The following is a 14,153-nucleotide window of genomic DNA, read 5'->3' as shown; positions in this document are numbered from 1 at the left end:
CTTCATATACAATAGTCAGAATTTGAAATGGATTAAAACCTTTCATCAAAGTTGTCCTAAAACCTAAAACCAAATAGCATTCTTGTCTTAGGAAAACTTTGATGAACTTCTTTGATCCACTTCAAATGTTGACTACTGTATATCTGTACAACAGAGTGTTAGTATCTTTTATAGTGCAGTAGATAAAACGACATGGAGTTTGCATGAAAACAACAATTGTGATATGCCACCTAACCTGATGTACTAGTAACAACAGGGAATTAGTGGGATTTGAGTGAATGAGGAAGATGTCAAGCTTTCAGGTGAAGAGACTGTTTCTTAAGTGGTGGATTGGAAAGCTTGTGTAGTGTCTGAAAAGTCCTGAAAGGGATAAAGAGAGCCAGTCTGTCACTGTGGCCTGTAGATGCCTCAAGCCCTATTAGTCTTTGGTGAATACTGGAATAGACAAACGCACAAAAGAGTGGAAGCCTAAATTTAAAAGATAGTTATCTCACAGGCACTGCATGTGATAAAGCACTACTAGAAGAATTCCAACACTGCAACATGCTTACCTCTGATCTAGCTTCTCTGCCTTGAACACATATCATACAACTTCAGATGAGCTGGAATCTGCAGGCCAGAGTGGTTCGATCTATTCAACTTGGAGACACGCTCGATATTCTAGGATCTATGATGGATCTTTTGTGCTGCAAATCAATGACATGGCCAACACCTATTGATCGCAATGTTAGTTTTTGAGCATGCAGATTGTAATCACGTCCCAAGTTGCAAAGTATCTGGAAAATAGCTTTATACTCTTTTGGAAGTCCAAATGCATTGCCACTAAACATGCAGCTGTTGCACAGCAGTGTTTGTGTTGAAGTTCAGCACCAAGGACAGCAGATTCTCTCAAGCCTTTCTTGTAAGTGCACCCACAAGTAAAACATGAAGTAAATAAATAAATAAAAATAAACAATTTTTATTTAACCTATTGACCATGTTACAATGGATCCCCCTTGAGGAAAATGTTTTACTTGGTCCCAAAGTGCATTATTATTGAGAAAAAAATAAAGTATTATTTTTTAGATTTAGTTGCAATCTGTCATAGAGGATATTATATTTTTTGAAGGAATAATTGTGAGAAAATTAATTTTGGGTCATATTATATTAATAGATGTACAAAACTATTTAAAGCTAAAATGCTGTATGGTCAAAGGGCAAAGTTATTCTGGTGAGGTTTTTCGAAAAAGTGTCCAGATATGTAACACTTTGTGAAATGAGAGTATTTTTTTAATGAAAAACTATGAAATAGCTAAATAAATAAAAATGAATATATAAAAACTAAGATTTTATTGTTTCTTAGATACTCTTGACAATGTCACAAAGCCTATTTCTACCACTAAAGACATCTAGCGATTTTTTTTATACTGAAAACTGGCCAAAAATGACCATAAACACATTAACCCATAAAACGCATTTCCTGCAGGTATCGTTATGAATTGACAACTATACTTTTAATTTTTACCTAATTTCCTGGTAAGAGAGGATAACGTTAGATAATCTTGAAGAAACGGCGTGTTTCTGAGGGGACGTCAAGTCAGCACAGGTCTACAAATATAAGGAGACACAACCATCTCGTAGACATTTCGAGAACCTTTTCCACATATAAATGTTTCTATCACTTCAAAAATAAACTCGTTTGGTTTTAGCTAAGTTTTCTCTCAGATTTCACTAACGTACACCTTTAAATGGCGCGAGCCTCGCAAAAGAGGAAGGCGGGGTCGAGCGGCGCGTGTGTGAAAATCTGTAGCCTCTGAGCGCGCGGCTCTGTGTAACTGCAAGCGAGCACAGAACGGGGCAAGAGCACGCGGGTAAAACATCCTGACAGGACCGCGAAAAAAACGTTATTTAGCGGCGTGGACCAAACGTATAGAGCCTGTTGGGAATGTCATGTGGATTATTTCGCTTTGGGATATTTTTACGAAAACTGAGGTTAGTCCGTTTCTTTTTTTTTTTTTTGGTATTACGGAATGAATGAATGCTCACCGGGATGTTAAAGTTCATCGCTTACTTCGAGTATTTACACCTAGTTGGCTCGTTTTTACATTATAATTCTTTGAGAAGACGGTTGTTTCTTAATTTTACCTTTATTTCTTTGAACGAGGCGAGTTGAACTCAATCGAAATAAATGACATTCACGTTGTTTTGCGGAGAAGCGCGATGAAAATACTAAACTACTTCATCTTTCAGGCCCACAATAAACTAAAAGACGCGTTGTCTAACTTTAAAAATACGTTTAACGTTTAATAGTATTTATTCTTCTAGGATAGACTGTCATCTTCCATAGCCTACAGAGCACAGTGTGGAAAACAGTGGAATTTCTGTCAAGAGTTCACCGGTTTTCGAGACAAAATCAGAGACAAAAATAAGTGTGTATTCCGTTTTTTTTTTTTTTGTCCGCTGCCTGAACTATCACATGATATTTCGTTAATTTTTAACAAGTTAGACAACATAGGCCTGTGTCCTAGTAGTAAACGTTAATCAAGAAAAAAGCACGCCCTTTCCTCCATAAACATGCAACAAACAATTTCGTCGCAGGAGACCTGTGTTATTCTTAATCTGTAACAGAAACTGTGAATAATGAATAAGAGTTCTCAGGTGTCTTTGGAGCCCATGATCAACTGTCACTCAGGATAAACAACACGCATGCCCACTGCAGGTCCATCCTCATGAATGCACCTAAACAGCCTACAGAGGAACGCATATCCATGTTCCTTTTTCTTTTTAGAGCATGTATAAAAAATATTATAAATTTACTATGAATTTATTTGGATAAAATATATTTTTTTAGGATGCACACATGTGGTGTGCCTAATACATTTTACTATTATGATCCGTTAGTTTAGCACTTTATTCTGGGGTTTATGTACATTGAAATTTAAGCAGTCATTTTTTTTTAATACATATAAATGTATTGTTGGCTATGAATACGTTGCAGTGATTTAAAAATATGTACGTACCCTTATAAATTATTCGATATAAATATCTGTCTTGATATAAAAAAAACAAAATCTAAATGTTTTTAACTGATTTTTGGCACGTTTGCACAACGTGCACAATAACCTTTGTCGTTGTTGTTGTTGTCTCGCTTTGAAGTGCTCGAGTGAGTACAGTGCATTATTAGAATATCTTAATTCGTTCTCATCGATTTGTAGTGGGTCTTTTAGATCTCCTAGAATTTAACAGACTTCGGTAATCCACTATAACATACACTCGCGCGCTCACACAGTCATTTTAAAGGTAGGTTTTTCAGGCTTGTGCTTTTTATTACATTTTAATGTTTTACATTTTTGCTGAAATTAATAACACATCCACCAAGGCAGCATCATACGTCCTAAAATTGTCGGGGTAGATAATATTTCATGAGCGCGGCCTTGTCACACACGCTTTCATCAACGATTTTTTTTCACAGCTGACAGAAATGGAAATGAACACGTATGTCTGAATTAAAATAATGTATCATATATTTATTCGAGCGTGTTTAATTTTTCCATGACGCTGAAGTAGCCAATAATTCCTCCCTGTAGTGTTTTGTGACCTCTTTTGTATACATTAGTAATGCAGTGTTCTCTCACCAAAATGTAAATGTTCTCGGTGTGTGTGTACATGTTCACATTTATTTGTAAAACTGACGTGCCTTATTTTGAGAGATTGAATTGTGCACTAATTATTTGGATGAAAAGCGAGATTTCATTGTATCAGATCACATTTTGTGTGTGTATTGTTCACCATTTTAAAGGGCTGAAACGAAGCGAAATGCTGTTTTAAAAACGAAATTGGTTTAGCCTATTTATAATTTTTTTTTTGCTAAAAATATAACTGGCAGTGATACTATTGAACATCTATTTAAAAAGTATTAAATAGCATTAAACGTTGGCTATTATTAAAAGAAAAGGACGTTTACATTTATATAGTTTGGTTTCCCTGTATATTTTGCTCTCAAGGGTGTTGGTTATATTCTCCATTTACGTATCAAGCCAAGACATGAAATTATCTTAATGTAACCGAGGTATATTTCCATAGAAATATACGAATTAGAATAATTCAGACTGATAATTCTAAAACGGAAAATACACACATACATGCATATATATTGTATTATGTTAAATGAACGTTATGTAAAATATGAAATATATATTTTTGTTTACAGATTATAAGAAGTGTTTTTCAAGCAACATAACTACATATGTAACACTTACTTTTGTAACACACATCGTTCTTCCGCGTTTTGTTTGTTTTTTATTCGATTTAAGATCGCCTTTTTTCTTTGTCGCATAGAAGAATATTTCCAGTTGGGATTGTGTAATGCTCCGTTCCAAAACACTCATCGAATGTGCTCTGCCTTTCTAATACACCGCAGTGTGACGTGATCTTGATCAGAGCCCTATATAATGCACACACTCCACACCTTTACCACAGTAAAATTTGGTCATAAATCATTACTAATCCTATGGTTCTGATTATGATGAGAATTACAGTATAATGAATCATTCCACAAGGATTGTGTGTTTTGTCAAGGTGAAATGATGTCTTAAACAACTTCAGCAGAGCCTCTCCTGCTTTAATCTGCTCATAATTGCTGTTCCTCTGCAGTGGGTTGTTTAGGGGGTTGCTGGTGGTACCCGTGCCCACTCTGGGTCACGGAGGGAGGCTATATGAGGCCAAGTAGGAGCTTCACGCCTCCCATTTGCCGGCTGGCAGCCCAGGAGGAGAGCACCGGATGCTGATGTCATTCATTTTGGCCAAGCTCTACCTCGCCCACACCTCCGCTCCACCATGTGGATACTTGATGGCAACCGTGTCACGTACGGAGCTGAGCTCACTGAAATAGCGTGCGCCCTCCTCCCAAAGCCTCCATGATATCATCGGGGCACACTGGAGGACATTTTGTCGCAGCTCTTCTGGTGTAATGGCAGATCGTAATTGAGGCACCTGTGGTAAAACCCAGCTTTGTGTGTCTGATGAATGGTTGGACCTGCTGTCATTATCATGCCCCCCTTCCTCCATTGCACCTCCTCCTCCTACTTGCCAACTTAAGCGGGATCCAAATGCAGGGGTTTTATTTTGTTGTGTCGTTTGCCATTCCCAGTGGGGTGTGTCAATCACATATCAATAAGGACTATGATGTGCTCAGTTTAGCCTTTTCACCTCTCTCCTCCTCTTCACAAGCGCTCACTTGACAAAAAAAGAAAAAGAGAAAGCACATGCATATTTCGAGGTGTGGGCATGGGCCAATGTGGAGTATCTGTTACAAGCACGCAGTCTCTTGCTCCTTTTTTTTCCTTCCCTTCTTCAGCTGCAGCACGCAGAGCTTTGACGGGATGCATTGTGTTTCGGCTCGGCTGAATCGCTTGGGCTGGTAGCACTATTGTCCTGCTGTACCTGCTGCCTACGCCTCTGGCAAGGACACTGGCAATATTATATGTCTAATAGGTTACACCTTGCCATGTAATTGGAGCCTATTCATTTATGCACGTAGGGGACACATGTTAAGAGGAGCCGGAGCTGTGTTTTGCCTTCACAAAATCTATGCTGGTTCAAGGCCAAACGGCAGCTCAGCATGGGAACCCTCTCTCTCAAATTAAAAAAGATTTTAATACGTAAAGATTTCGATTGCATTTTTACTGCATCTTGTTATGCAGCACCAGCATTCCTTTAAAAGTAAAATATAATAGATTGCACGATTTTAGGTTTTAATATTATATTCATGCATCACATTTTTTTTATGTTTCAAAATAAAGGACCACACCTAAATTAAATATTTTTAAAGCAAAATATTAAAGGTATTTAGACTTAGTGTTTAGACGACTGTGGTGTTGGAAATGTGGAGTATATGTCATTGGAATGTGTCTGCATGCATATTATTATTTTCAGGCATTGTGCATCCTGCAGAAAGCCTTAATTTTCCACATCATCAGATTACATGGACTCACTGCTACTGAATGATAGTTGGAGCTGCCATGTGAATAATGCTGGTAATTCATACACTAGATGACCGATAAAACAAGAATCTTTTGAGGAAAATGCCTCAAAAATAGAAATTTTAATTAGGTTTTATCTAGGAGTTGCATGAGACCTATTCAAATTAAGCTTTTCATAATTGTAATTGTGAAAGTGTACTGAATTGTTTTGTTAAATTATATATTTATATTCTTTGTGTTTTATATATATAAAAAATATCACATACTAGATAGACTGAGACATCTGTGGATTCATTTGTAATTTGATGCTTTTCTATTTTGACAGCTATTGTGTGCTAAACAGGGCAGAGTAACCCTATAGACAACATTACCAACAAGGCATCATGCAGTCTGTGTTGGTTTCCCTAAATACAGAAAGAGTCCGACCTGGAGGACCTGACTGGACAATTGAGGTCTGAGGAGATACCAGAACAAAACGACACCTCAGCAGACACGTCTTCTCAAGTCGATTCATTCCAGGAAACGTGGAAGAAGTACTTTTATTGTCGCCTGACAGAGATTGGATTGTTGTGCAATGTCATTGGCCTTATGACTGTTATTTAAGACTGTTCTCCTCCTAACTCCCTCTCCTCTTTTAGGATATTTTTTGTTTGTCACTGCGTTGACGATCTCACCTCTTCTCTGGTATCTCTGGGCATATACTGTGGGATGTACTTTGGATATACTGACCTTTGAACCAAAGCAAATTCAATGATTTCCTTCTGTTCAGGATAATAACCACAAATCATCAGCACTTTTACAATGAATTTCTTCAGATTCCCAGTCCAGTTGCAGCTGCTGATCAGTACTGTGCTTGGGCCCTGCTTGGGCCTGGAGTTTACAGGGTTGCAAGGCCAATGGGCACGCTATCTCCGCTGGGACGCCAGTGCCAGAAGTGACCTCAGCTTCCAGTTCAAAACAGACGTGTCCACTGCCTTAATTCTGTACTTTGACGATGGCGGCTTCTGCGACTTCCTGCAACTCATGGTGGTCGAAGGGAAGCTCCAGTTGCAGTTCAGCATTGATTGCGCAGAGACCACAGTTGTATCGGACAAGCAAGTCAATGATAGCAGCTGGCATTCTGCCACCCTGAGCAGGTACAACCTGAGAACTGTGATGGTTCTGGATGGAGTGAGCAAATCGGGTGAGGTGCGGCCACAGAGGCAGTACATGAAGATCGATAGTGACCTCTTCCTGGGCGGAGTCCCTCAAGATATTCGTATTTCTGTGCTCACTCTCCCGACAGTGAAGGATCTTCCGGCATTTAAGGGAATTATCAGGGAAATGAAGTACAATAACAAGGAACCTATCCTACTAAGCAGTCAGAGGGTTCGTATGGAAATAGAGGGGATCTGCATTGAGAACCCATGCGAGAACGGAGGAACGTGCTCCGTTGTGGATGGGGAACCACTTTGTGATTGTTCTAAGACGGAATATGTGGGCCGATTCTGCAATGAAGGTAAAACCATTTATATGTTACACGATAAAGAGCAAATGCAGTATTGACTTTGTAATGTATATCCAATGTCAATTTTTATCCCAAACATTTATTGGCACCCATCTAATTCTACTTGAAATGGTCAGTCTTAACTGCTGAAATGTGAATAATGTTTCCCAAAATCCTTCTTGCCACTGAAGTTTGACTCTAAGGTCCAGGTTAATGGCGTCTCTTAGCTTGTCTACAGAAAGCTGCCCTGTTTTGTGCATTGGCAGGTGTTTTGTGCTGGAAATTTCTCAATCAGCTTCATAAAATCCTCCTCTATTCCCCCATCGCTTCTTACGGTCAATTGAAAGTGAATACACTACTAGCAAAGCCTGCATTTTACCTCTGTAAAGAATAAAAGCTGTTTGTCTCTGGCAAGCGTTTGTGTGTGTGTGTTAATCGTACCAGGCTGAGGAGGTGGGGAGTTAGGATGCCTTATCAGGTGCCTTTTCAGATCCCTTGGTTGTTTTTCTGAAGTGGCCATTTTAGTTTCTCTGGGGATTTGAGGAGGCCATTTCACAGCTCTGGGTTTTGTTGTTGGACCTTTTCAACAGAGAATGAATCATAGACGGGAAATAATTGGCAATTTTAAACATGTCAATTGCAATTCTTTATGGCAACATTACTGGTTTCCCTAGAAAGAAGATTTTATGACCTTGGTTATTGAATGTGCTCATTTATATACAGATTTCATGGTTTGCTCACATTTATTTAGTAAGTATAATCATAATTATAATAATTTTGTTACACATATAGAAGAAAATCACAACTTTGAGTTCTTTCCCACGAAACATGTTTTAGATCCTGGTAGATGATCCTGATGAATGAAAGGTACAACAACGTTTTTTTATTTATTTGATTTTTATAAAATTTCTCCTCTTTGTATTTATTTTTTTATAATTTTTGCTTTCAGTATATCCTCTTAAATGCTTTATTGTAACAATAACATTAATTTACAAGAAAACAATTACAGAAAGTAATGTCTATATATCCTGTCTTGATAAGGCCTAAGATTTTCCCCCTTTTGACTGGAGTGTTTAAGCTGGGTGATTGATCAGTGCTCGGAGTCCTATGAGTTTATACTCTCATTGTAGACACAACCTCTGCTGTGATTAATTACACAATTACTGAATGTGATTTATAATGTTAAAGCCAGGATGCTATCTGTGTACTCATGTATTTTAAACAGAAGTGAATGTGTATGCATGTACAGCCTGTTTCAGAGTGCAAGAAAGTGAAAATGAGAGAAAGAGGGATGTTTAGAAGACTGGGCACTAGGGTTAGATTTATTGGTTTTAAAGTAAACAGAATTTTGGGCTTGATCTACAGCCATTGTTCCTCTCCATCTAGTTTGGCTCACTGAGTCCTGCATTCCACTGATAGCGGCTAAAGCTAGACGTAAACGCAGCTTTGATGGCTTTGAATGCTGGGAATCAGTTCAACCAATCATAAAATAATAAATAAAAACCTTTTTGGAGGCCATTTATACTGGTGCACTGGGGCAGCCTGAATTTAAAGGCACTGTAAAACTACAGCTGAACTTTCTCCACTGGCATCTCTTACAAATCCAAATCGAAACCAGTATTGTGAAATGACACAGTGGGTGACATCAGTATTTGATAACATTACAAAAATCCACTGAGCAATCTTAATTCCATCTTAATCTTGTGTCTTCAGGCTTTTGAAACATCTGTACGTGGGTAATAAATATTGGGTCGGAGCCATATGGCAAGCTGGTCTGAAGTGTTAAGCATTAGCCTTATGTACGTTTGACTGAATCCAATTGCCATAGCAGCGGCAATAACAATCTGACAATCCTCTCTATGGCCATATGGCTAAAATGGCCTCAGAACTGTTTTGCACTACTGTGGCGTATGTTCCTCACTCTGTGAAAGTCGTGATAGCAATGGCGCTACATCATTTGCGAAAGCACGTAATCTTTTGGCGGATTAGAATAATAAACATTTGGCAGCCAAACAAACATTCACTCTGTCTTCCCATGTTGATGGTCTCTGAATTGGTATGCTGATTTTTATGTTTAAGCCAGCCACTCTTTACAAATCTCCTCTTGTTTTTAAAAGTAAACAAAGCAAATTCAAATTAAGAGGATATGTAGAACTTAAGAGTTGTTTTTAAGGATAAGACACTAAACATTTTCTAGTTATGTTAACGCTTGGAATTTTTGTATATAAGAGACCCGATCTAAGTAATTGAATTTAATATTTTGACTTTTTGAACAAAATTGTTCAGAAAAATGTAATTTAGTATTATGGTTTATAATTTCAAAGATTTTAGAAAATGATTTCTAAATATGTCTAGAAACAGATTATATTTACTTGACTCCTTATTGCAGGGATCATTACAATTTGTTGTTGTTGTAGATTCAATTAGTAAAACACTCTTCACTTGTTGCAGTTGAGAAATCAAGGAAAATATCTTTTGATGTGCCACAAGTAAACATTCTTTTCTGATTCACCACTGTTTCTGAGAAACTAGGTCATCGTAGAAGGCTGACATTTATATTCCAGCCAGAACTTCAGTAGAGGTCAACTCAAGAGCTGATCACATCAATCAAGTCACCATGGCTCTCACATCCTGAGTGTAACTCCGCATTTCCCACTCTCCAATCACATCCTAATACTTTCCCCACCAGGTTAATGCATCTCATCAGAGGACTTAATGTCCTGTACCAGCCTTTAACAAGCACGGCAGACAGACACACACTTACACACTGGAACATGTCCCGAAAATGAGTGACCACGAGAGACAACATATTGCATTTTCAGCCAGTACAGATATCAACGCATACAGGACTAAATTAATGTCTAATGTAGCTATAATTGCTCTGCACTAAAAGCATTTCATGGAGGCAGACCCCATCAGGCTTCCCTTAATTTCCTGTATTAGATGCAGTTTATGTGCACTGGAAACAGGTTCATTCGGCCTGTCGGTGTCTGGTACTAAATCTATAATAAAATCTTCACTTCTTTAGAGTGGGTTTTTTTTGTCAAATAAATTACTTTTTTAAAGCCTAAATGCTTCATAATGGCTGTATTTTAAGATATTTTTGCCATGTTTAACAGCTTAAGTTTTGAACATAAAAATACCACTTCTAAAAATATCTAAGCTCAAGAATTGCTGACCTCACAAATCGAGTAGTTGTTCATGTTCAGATGATCATGAACCATCCCTAGCCAAAGCAGATTAGAAAAATAGTAGATTAGTATTTCTCACACAGCACATTGCAATGCCCGTTTATCAGTGTTGGATGCCCTTTGGTTTGGGTGACGACCAGAGTGCATTAATGAAATGACTCTGCCCAGTGCTTCAGTGCCAAAGGCGGCCTGTGACACAAAGAGAGAGAGAGAGAGAGAGAGAGAATGTGTGTCTACAGTGAGAGTAAATGCTACCAGGGCCCGAGTATGGAACAGTGCTTTAGACAAACATCAACCCCCATAAATCCACAACCCTCTCTGAAGGGAGCAGGTTCTGTTGCCTGTTTGGATTTATGATCCAGGCGTGGATGTGGGTTCTGGGAGTGTTTGTAAGTCTTTGAAGATGAACTAAACTTCTTAGATGTTGTTGTGTCATGGTGATTCATACACCACAGATGTGATCCTCTCCTCCTCATTCTTCAAGGAGAAGAGGGAGTGGATGCAAGGGGCATTTTAAGGGTTTCTGTGTACATGCACAGGGCAGATGTCTGTTCTGTGCATGCTGGCAGGTGTGTTAGAGTTTGCATGATAGTTTTCATGCAAAGGTAATATGAGTGGGCTCTAATGGCTGCAATGTATCTCTCCTTTTTTTCCCCATTGTGTCATTTTTGCTGCAACACCATCAGAGGCCAACAGCATCCCAGGTGAGTTGATAATATCCTTAAGGCTGTATTGAAGCTGTCTTTTACAGGCAGTGAAAGGGTTAACTGTGTAGAGTACATAAGTATTCAAATGTATGGGAACATAAACAGATATTTTTAAATATTACATCATCTCAGAATTACCATAATGATAAATACTTAAAGTGTGATGAATCAGAAGTAGCGATGGATATAAAAAAAACATTCACAATAAGATCTATAATATGCATTTGACTTTAATAACTACATTAGCATGGCTCCAGACTCATTCTTCCCACTGATCGCTCTTTTGTGACTAACTTTCTCAGATGGTCGCAAGAGCACAAATTTGGTCACTATATATATATATATATATATATATAAAACTTGAAAACCTTCAATTGTTTCCTCAACATTTGCATAATTTTTGCTGCATGCACCTTTGTGCTTGTGCTGACACTGCGAGTATAAACCAGGCTCTACACTCTTAAGTGATGTGCGGTTCAAATGAGTAGCGCAGTTTCATAATGCTTTCAGTTTCGTTTGCCATTTGAGGTTTCTCATAAAAACAGAGACTGACTGGATGCGCCGTTAACAAAAATTGTATATAAAAATATATAATTAAATATAATTATATTAAAATTTTGCTATCGCACCAGTGCGATCTGTATAAAAAAAAATGATTCGCTCCAGCAGCAAAAAAGGTCACAACTATTTGGTCACAGTCTGGAGCCCTGATTAATCATTGAAATCAACATACTTTGTCACATTTATATTAAACAACAAACGAAATGCACCACATTGTAAAAAAATATTTTTCAAAGTTGTAGACAAAACAAAGATTATTGCAGTATGTTTTGCAAGGAAATACCATTTTTAGCCTTTCTTCTTTAAAATTTCACATTTAATTAAATGTATTAATTAATTGTCAAATTTAGCAGTTTCTAAGTGAAAAAAATCCACCAATTTTTTACTATATTTAGCTATAGGTGACTATGTTCCAAATACATTTACAAAATATCTTACATTTACTCTACAACCAAAAATGTGTTAAGCTGTCACGTTAGATAAAAAAAATTAAATAAACTAACCAATAATTTCCATAGAAATGCAAAAGTAGTCACTTTTCCACATAATTACCATTTTGTGTCAACTTTTAAAAACTTAAATTAAGATGTTCATAAACCTTTTCTTCTACAAATACATGATGTCATTGAATGCTTTGAGACATACCTTATTTTTGTCACTCTCTGTTTCTCAAAGGATTTGCACACATGATGGCAGATCAAGGTATGCCGCACCCCTTCAATTGTATTCACTCTGTTGATACTGATTATATATTGCATGCCTGAATTGACTGAATTGCTGTGCTCTGACTGCGCTAAATTGTAACTCTGAACCTTGAATGCATAGATGTGAACTGTGCTTTGATCATTTCTTCATATCTCTCCATGCTTACCTTCTGTGGATACTCATCTTTCTCAAGCCAAGGGCAAAGGTACAGAACCTTTTTCTTCAAGGTCTTCTCTTATGTTTGCATTCTTTTTTTTTGGCACATTTTTGCTAATAGCTGCTCACTATGGGTGACTGGATCAAAAGTATAATTAAATGAGAGTTAATTGAAGACAAACACGCAAAGGTATTTTGACTGCAGCCTAAATGGTCTGAACTGTGGTGTCTGCCTCCCTGGTGGTCTTTTACCCAGTAGATATTTGTCTCAGCTGCTAAAATACTTAAATGGCACAGTATGACTCCCTCACGCTCATGAGGGTTTGTCTAGTTTAAGACCATGAATGATGCTTTATTTGCAATGCAGTGTTAGTTGCAGTTGTAGTTTGGATCTTGCATGTGGAGCTTTGAGAGATGTTGTGGTTGTATTCAGTCAGGTGCCACAATGACTTCCTCTTCATGTTGTTTTTTATTTATTTATTTTTTTTAAGAAAGAAAGAAAGAAAGGACTGTGATATTTCAGTTTGTCAGTACATGTGTGTCATGTCATTTCATAGCTGGCTTCTCTAGTGAGGCTTGTTGATGGGCCCGATTTAGCCTTGACTTGCTGCTGGGCTGAGCATCCCTGTGTAACGCTGTTGTGCCACATGTCATCCTGCCGTCTCACCCGATCCAATATTTCAGCATGTCTCAGAGTGGCCAAATAACTTAATTCTTCAATAGACAAGGTCTGGAATTGGCTTGATTCTTTGCAGGACTTCAGTGCATCCACCAATGCACAATCACACACAGTATGCAATAGCTGTATTTTTAAGTTCCCAGGTTTTCAGCGTGATTGCCAAATGTTTATCTTTTGTTGGAGAGTCTACCTCTCCCCCCACAATAGAGATTTGAGTACAGACCTACTAGAGTACTTAGATTCAGATTTGTTTTGTGGTGCAGCATTCTGTGTATGAAAACTTGTGAGTATGCTTGTTTTTTAGGGATTGATCAGTTGGTAATGTGCGATTTATGAAAACGTAATAAATGCAGACTTTTTAGGTTTATACATTTAATTGTAAACATTTTGGGCATATGCACATCTAACTGACAAATTGATAAAAAAAAACCTCTGGTGGACGTCTGGCATTCTAATAGTCCTTAATTAGGTCGGATGCCATCTTTAAATTTACACAGATGAAAACAAATTTTTTTTTGTTTTTTGCAAGGCATGTCGTCAGCTGAACAATCGCCATCCAAGATTTCATCTTGAAAAATTGTGTAGGCCTATATGTTAATTTTGTAAAAAAAAAAAAAAAAAAAACCTCTACATCGTCTACTAAACTAGTTTTTTTTTTTTTTTTTTTACTAAACTTGCCATTGTATACTGCAGGGCTCGGCATTAACG

At 37.6% G+C, this 14,153-nt stretch overlaps 1 protein-coding gene across 17 annotated transcripts in view; it reads left to right on the top strand.

Annotated features, from left to right (window-relative positions):
- The first annotated feature begins 1,801 nt into the window (after positions 1 to 1,801).
- Positions 1,802 to 14,153, top strand: part of nrxn3a (neurexin 3a) — a 300,820-nt gene continuing 288,468 nt past the window's right edge. For 14 of the 17 annotated variants that reach the window (XR_009424802.1, XR_009424801.1, XR_009424800.1 and 11 more), the window contains exons 1-5: positions 1,802 to 1,971; positions 6,286 to 7,458; positions 11,324 to 11,341; positions 12,581 to 12,607; positions 12,804 to 12,815. Coding sequence is in view for 14 of the 17 variants with exons in the window: in XM_059518714.1 (XP_059374697.1) it covers positions 6,762 to 7,458; positions 11,324 to 11,341; positions 12,581 to 12,607; positions 12,804 to 12,815 (754 nt within the window). In the remaining 3 variants the exon portion in view is untranslated. The remainder of the gene's footprint in view (positions 1,972 to 6,285; positions 7,459 to 11,323; positions 11,342 to 12,580; positions 12,608 to 12,803; positions 12,816 to 14,153) is intronic. The other 3 variants (XM_059518721.1, XM_059518722.1, XM_059518709.1) reach the window with 1 other exon arrangement.

Source organism: Carassius carassius, chromosome 31 (genome assembly GCF_963082965.1).
Source record: "Carassius carassius chromosome 31, fCarCar2.1, whole genome shotgun sequence".
NCBI lineage: Eukaryota > Metazoa > Chordata > Actinopteri > Cypriniformes > Cyprinidae > Carassius > Carassius carassius.
This window is presented reverse-complemented; position numbering and strand designations above follow the sequence as displayed.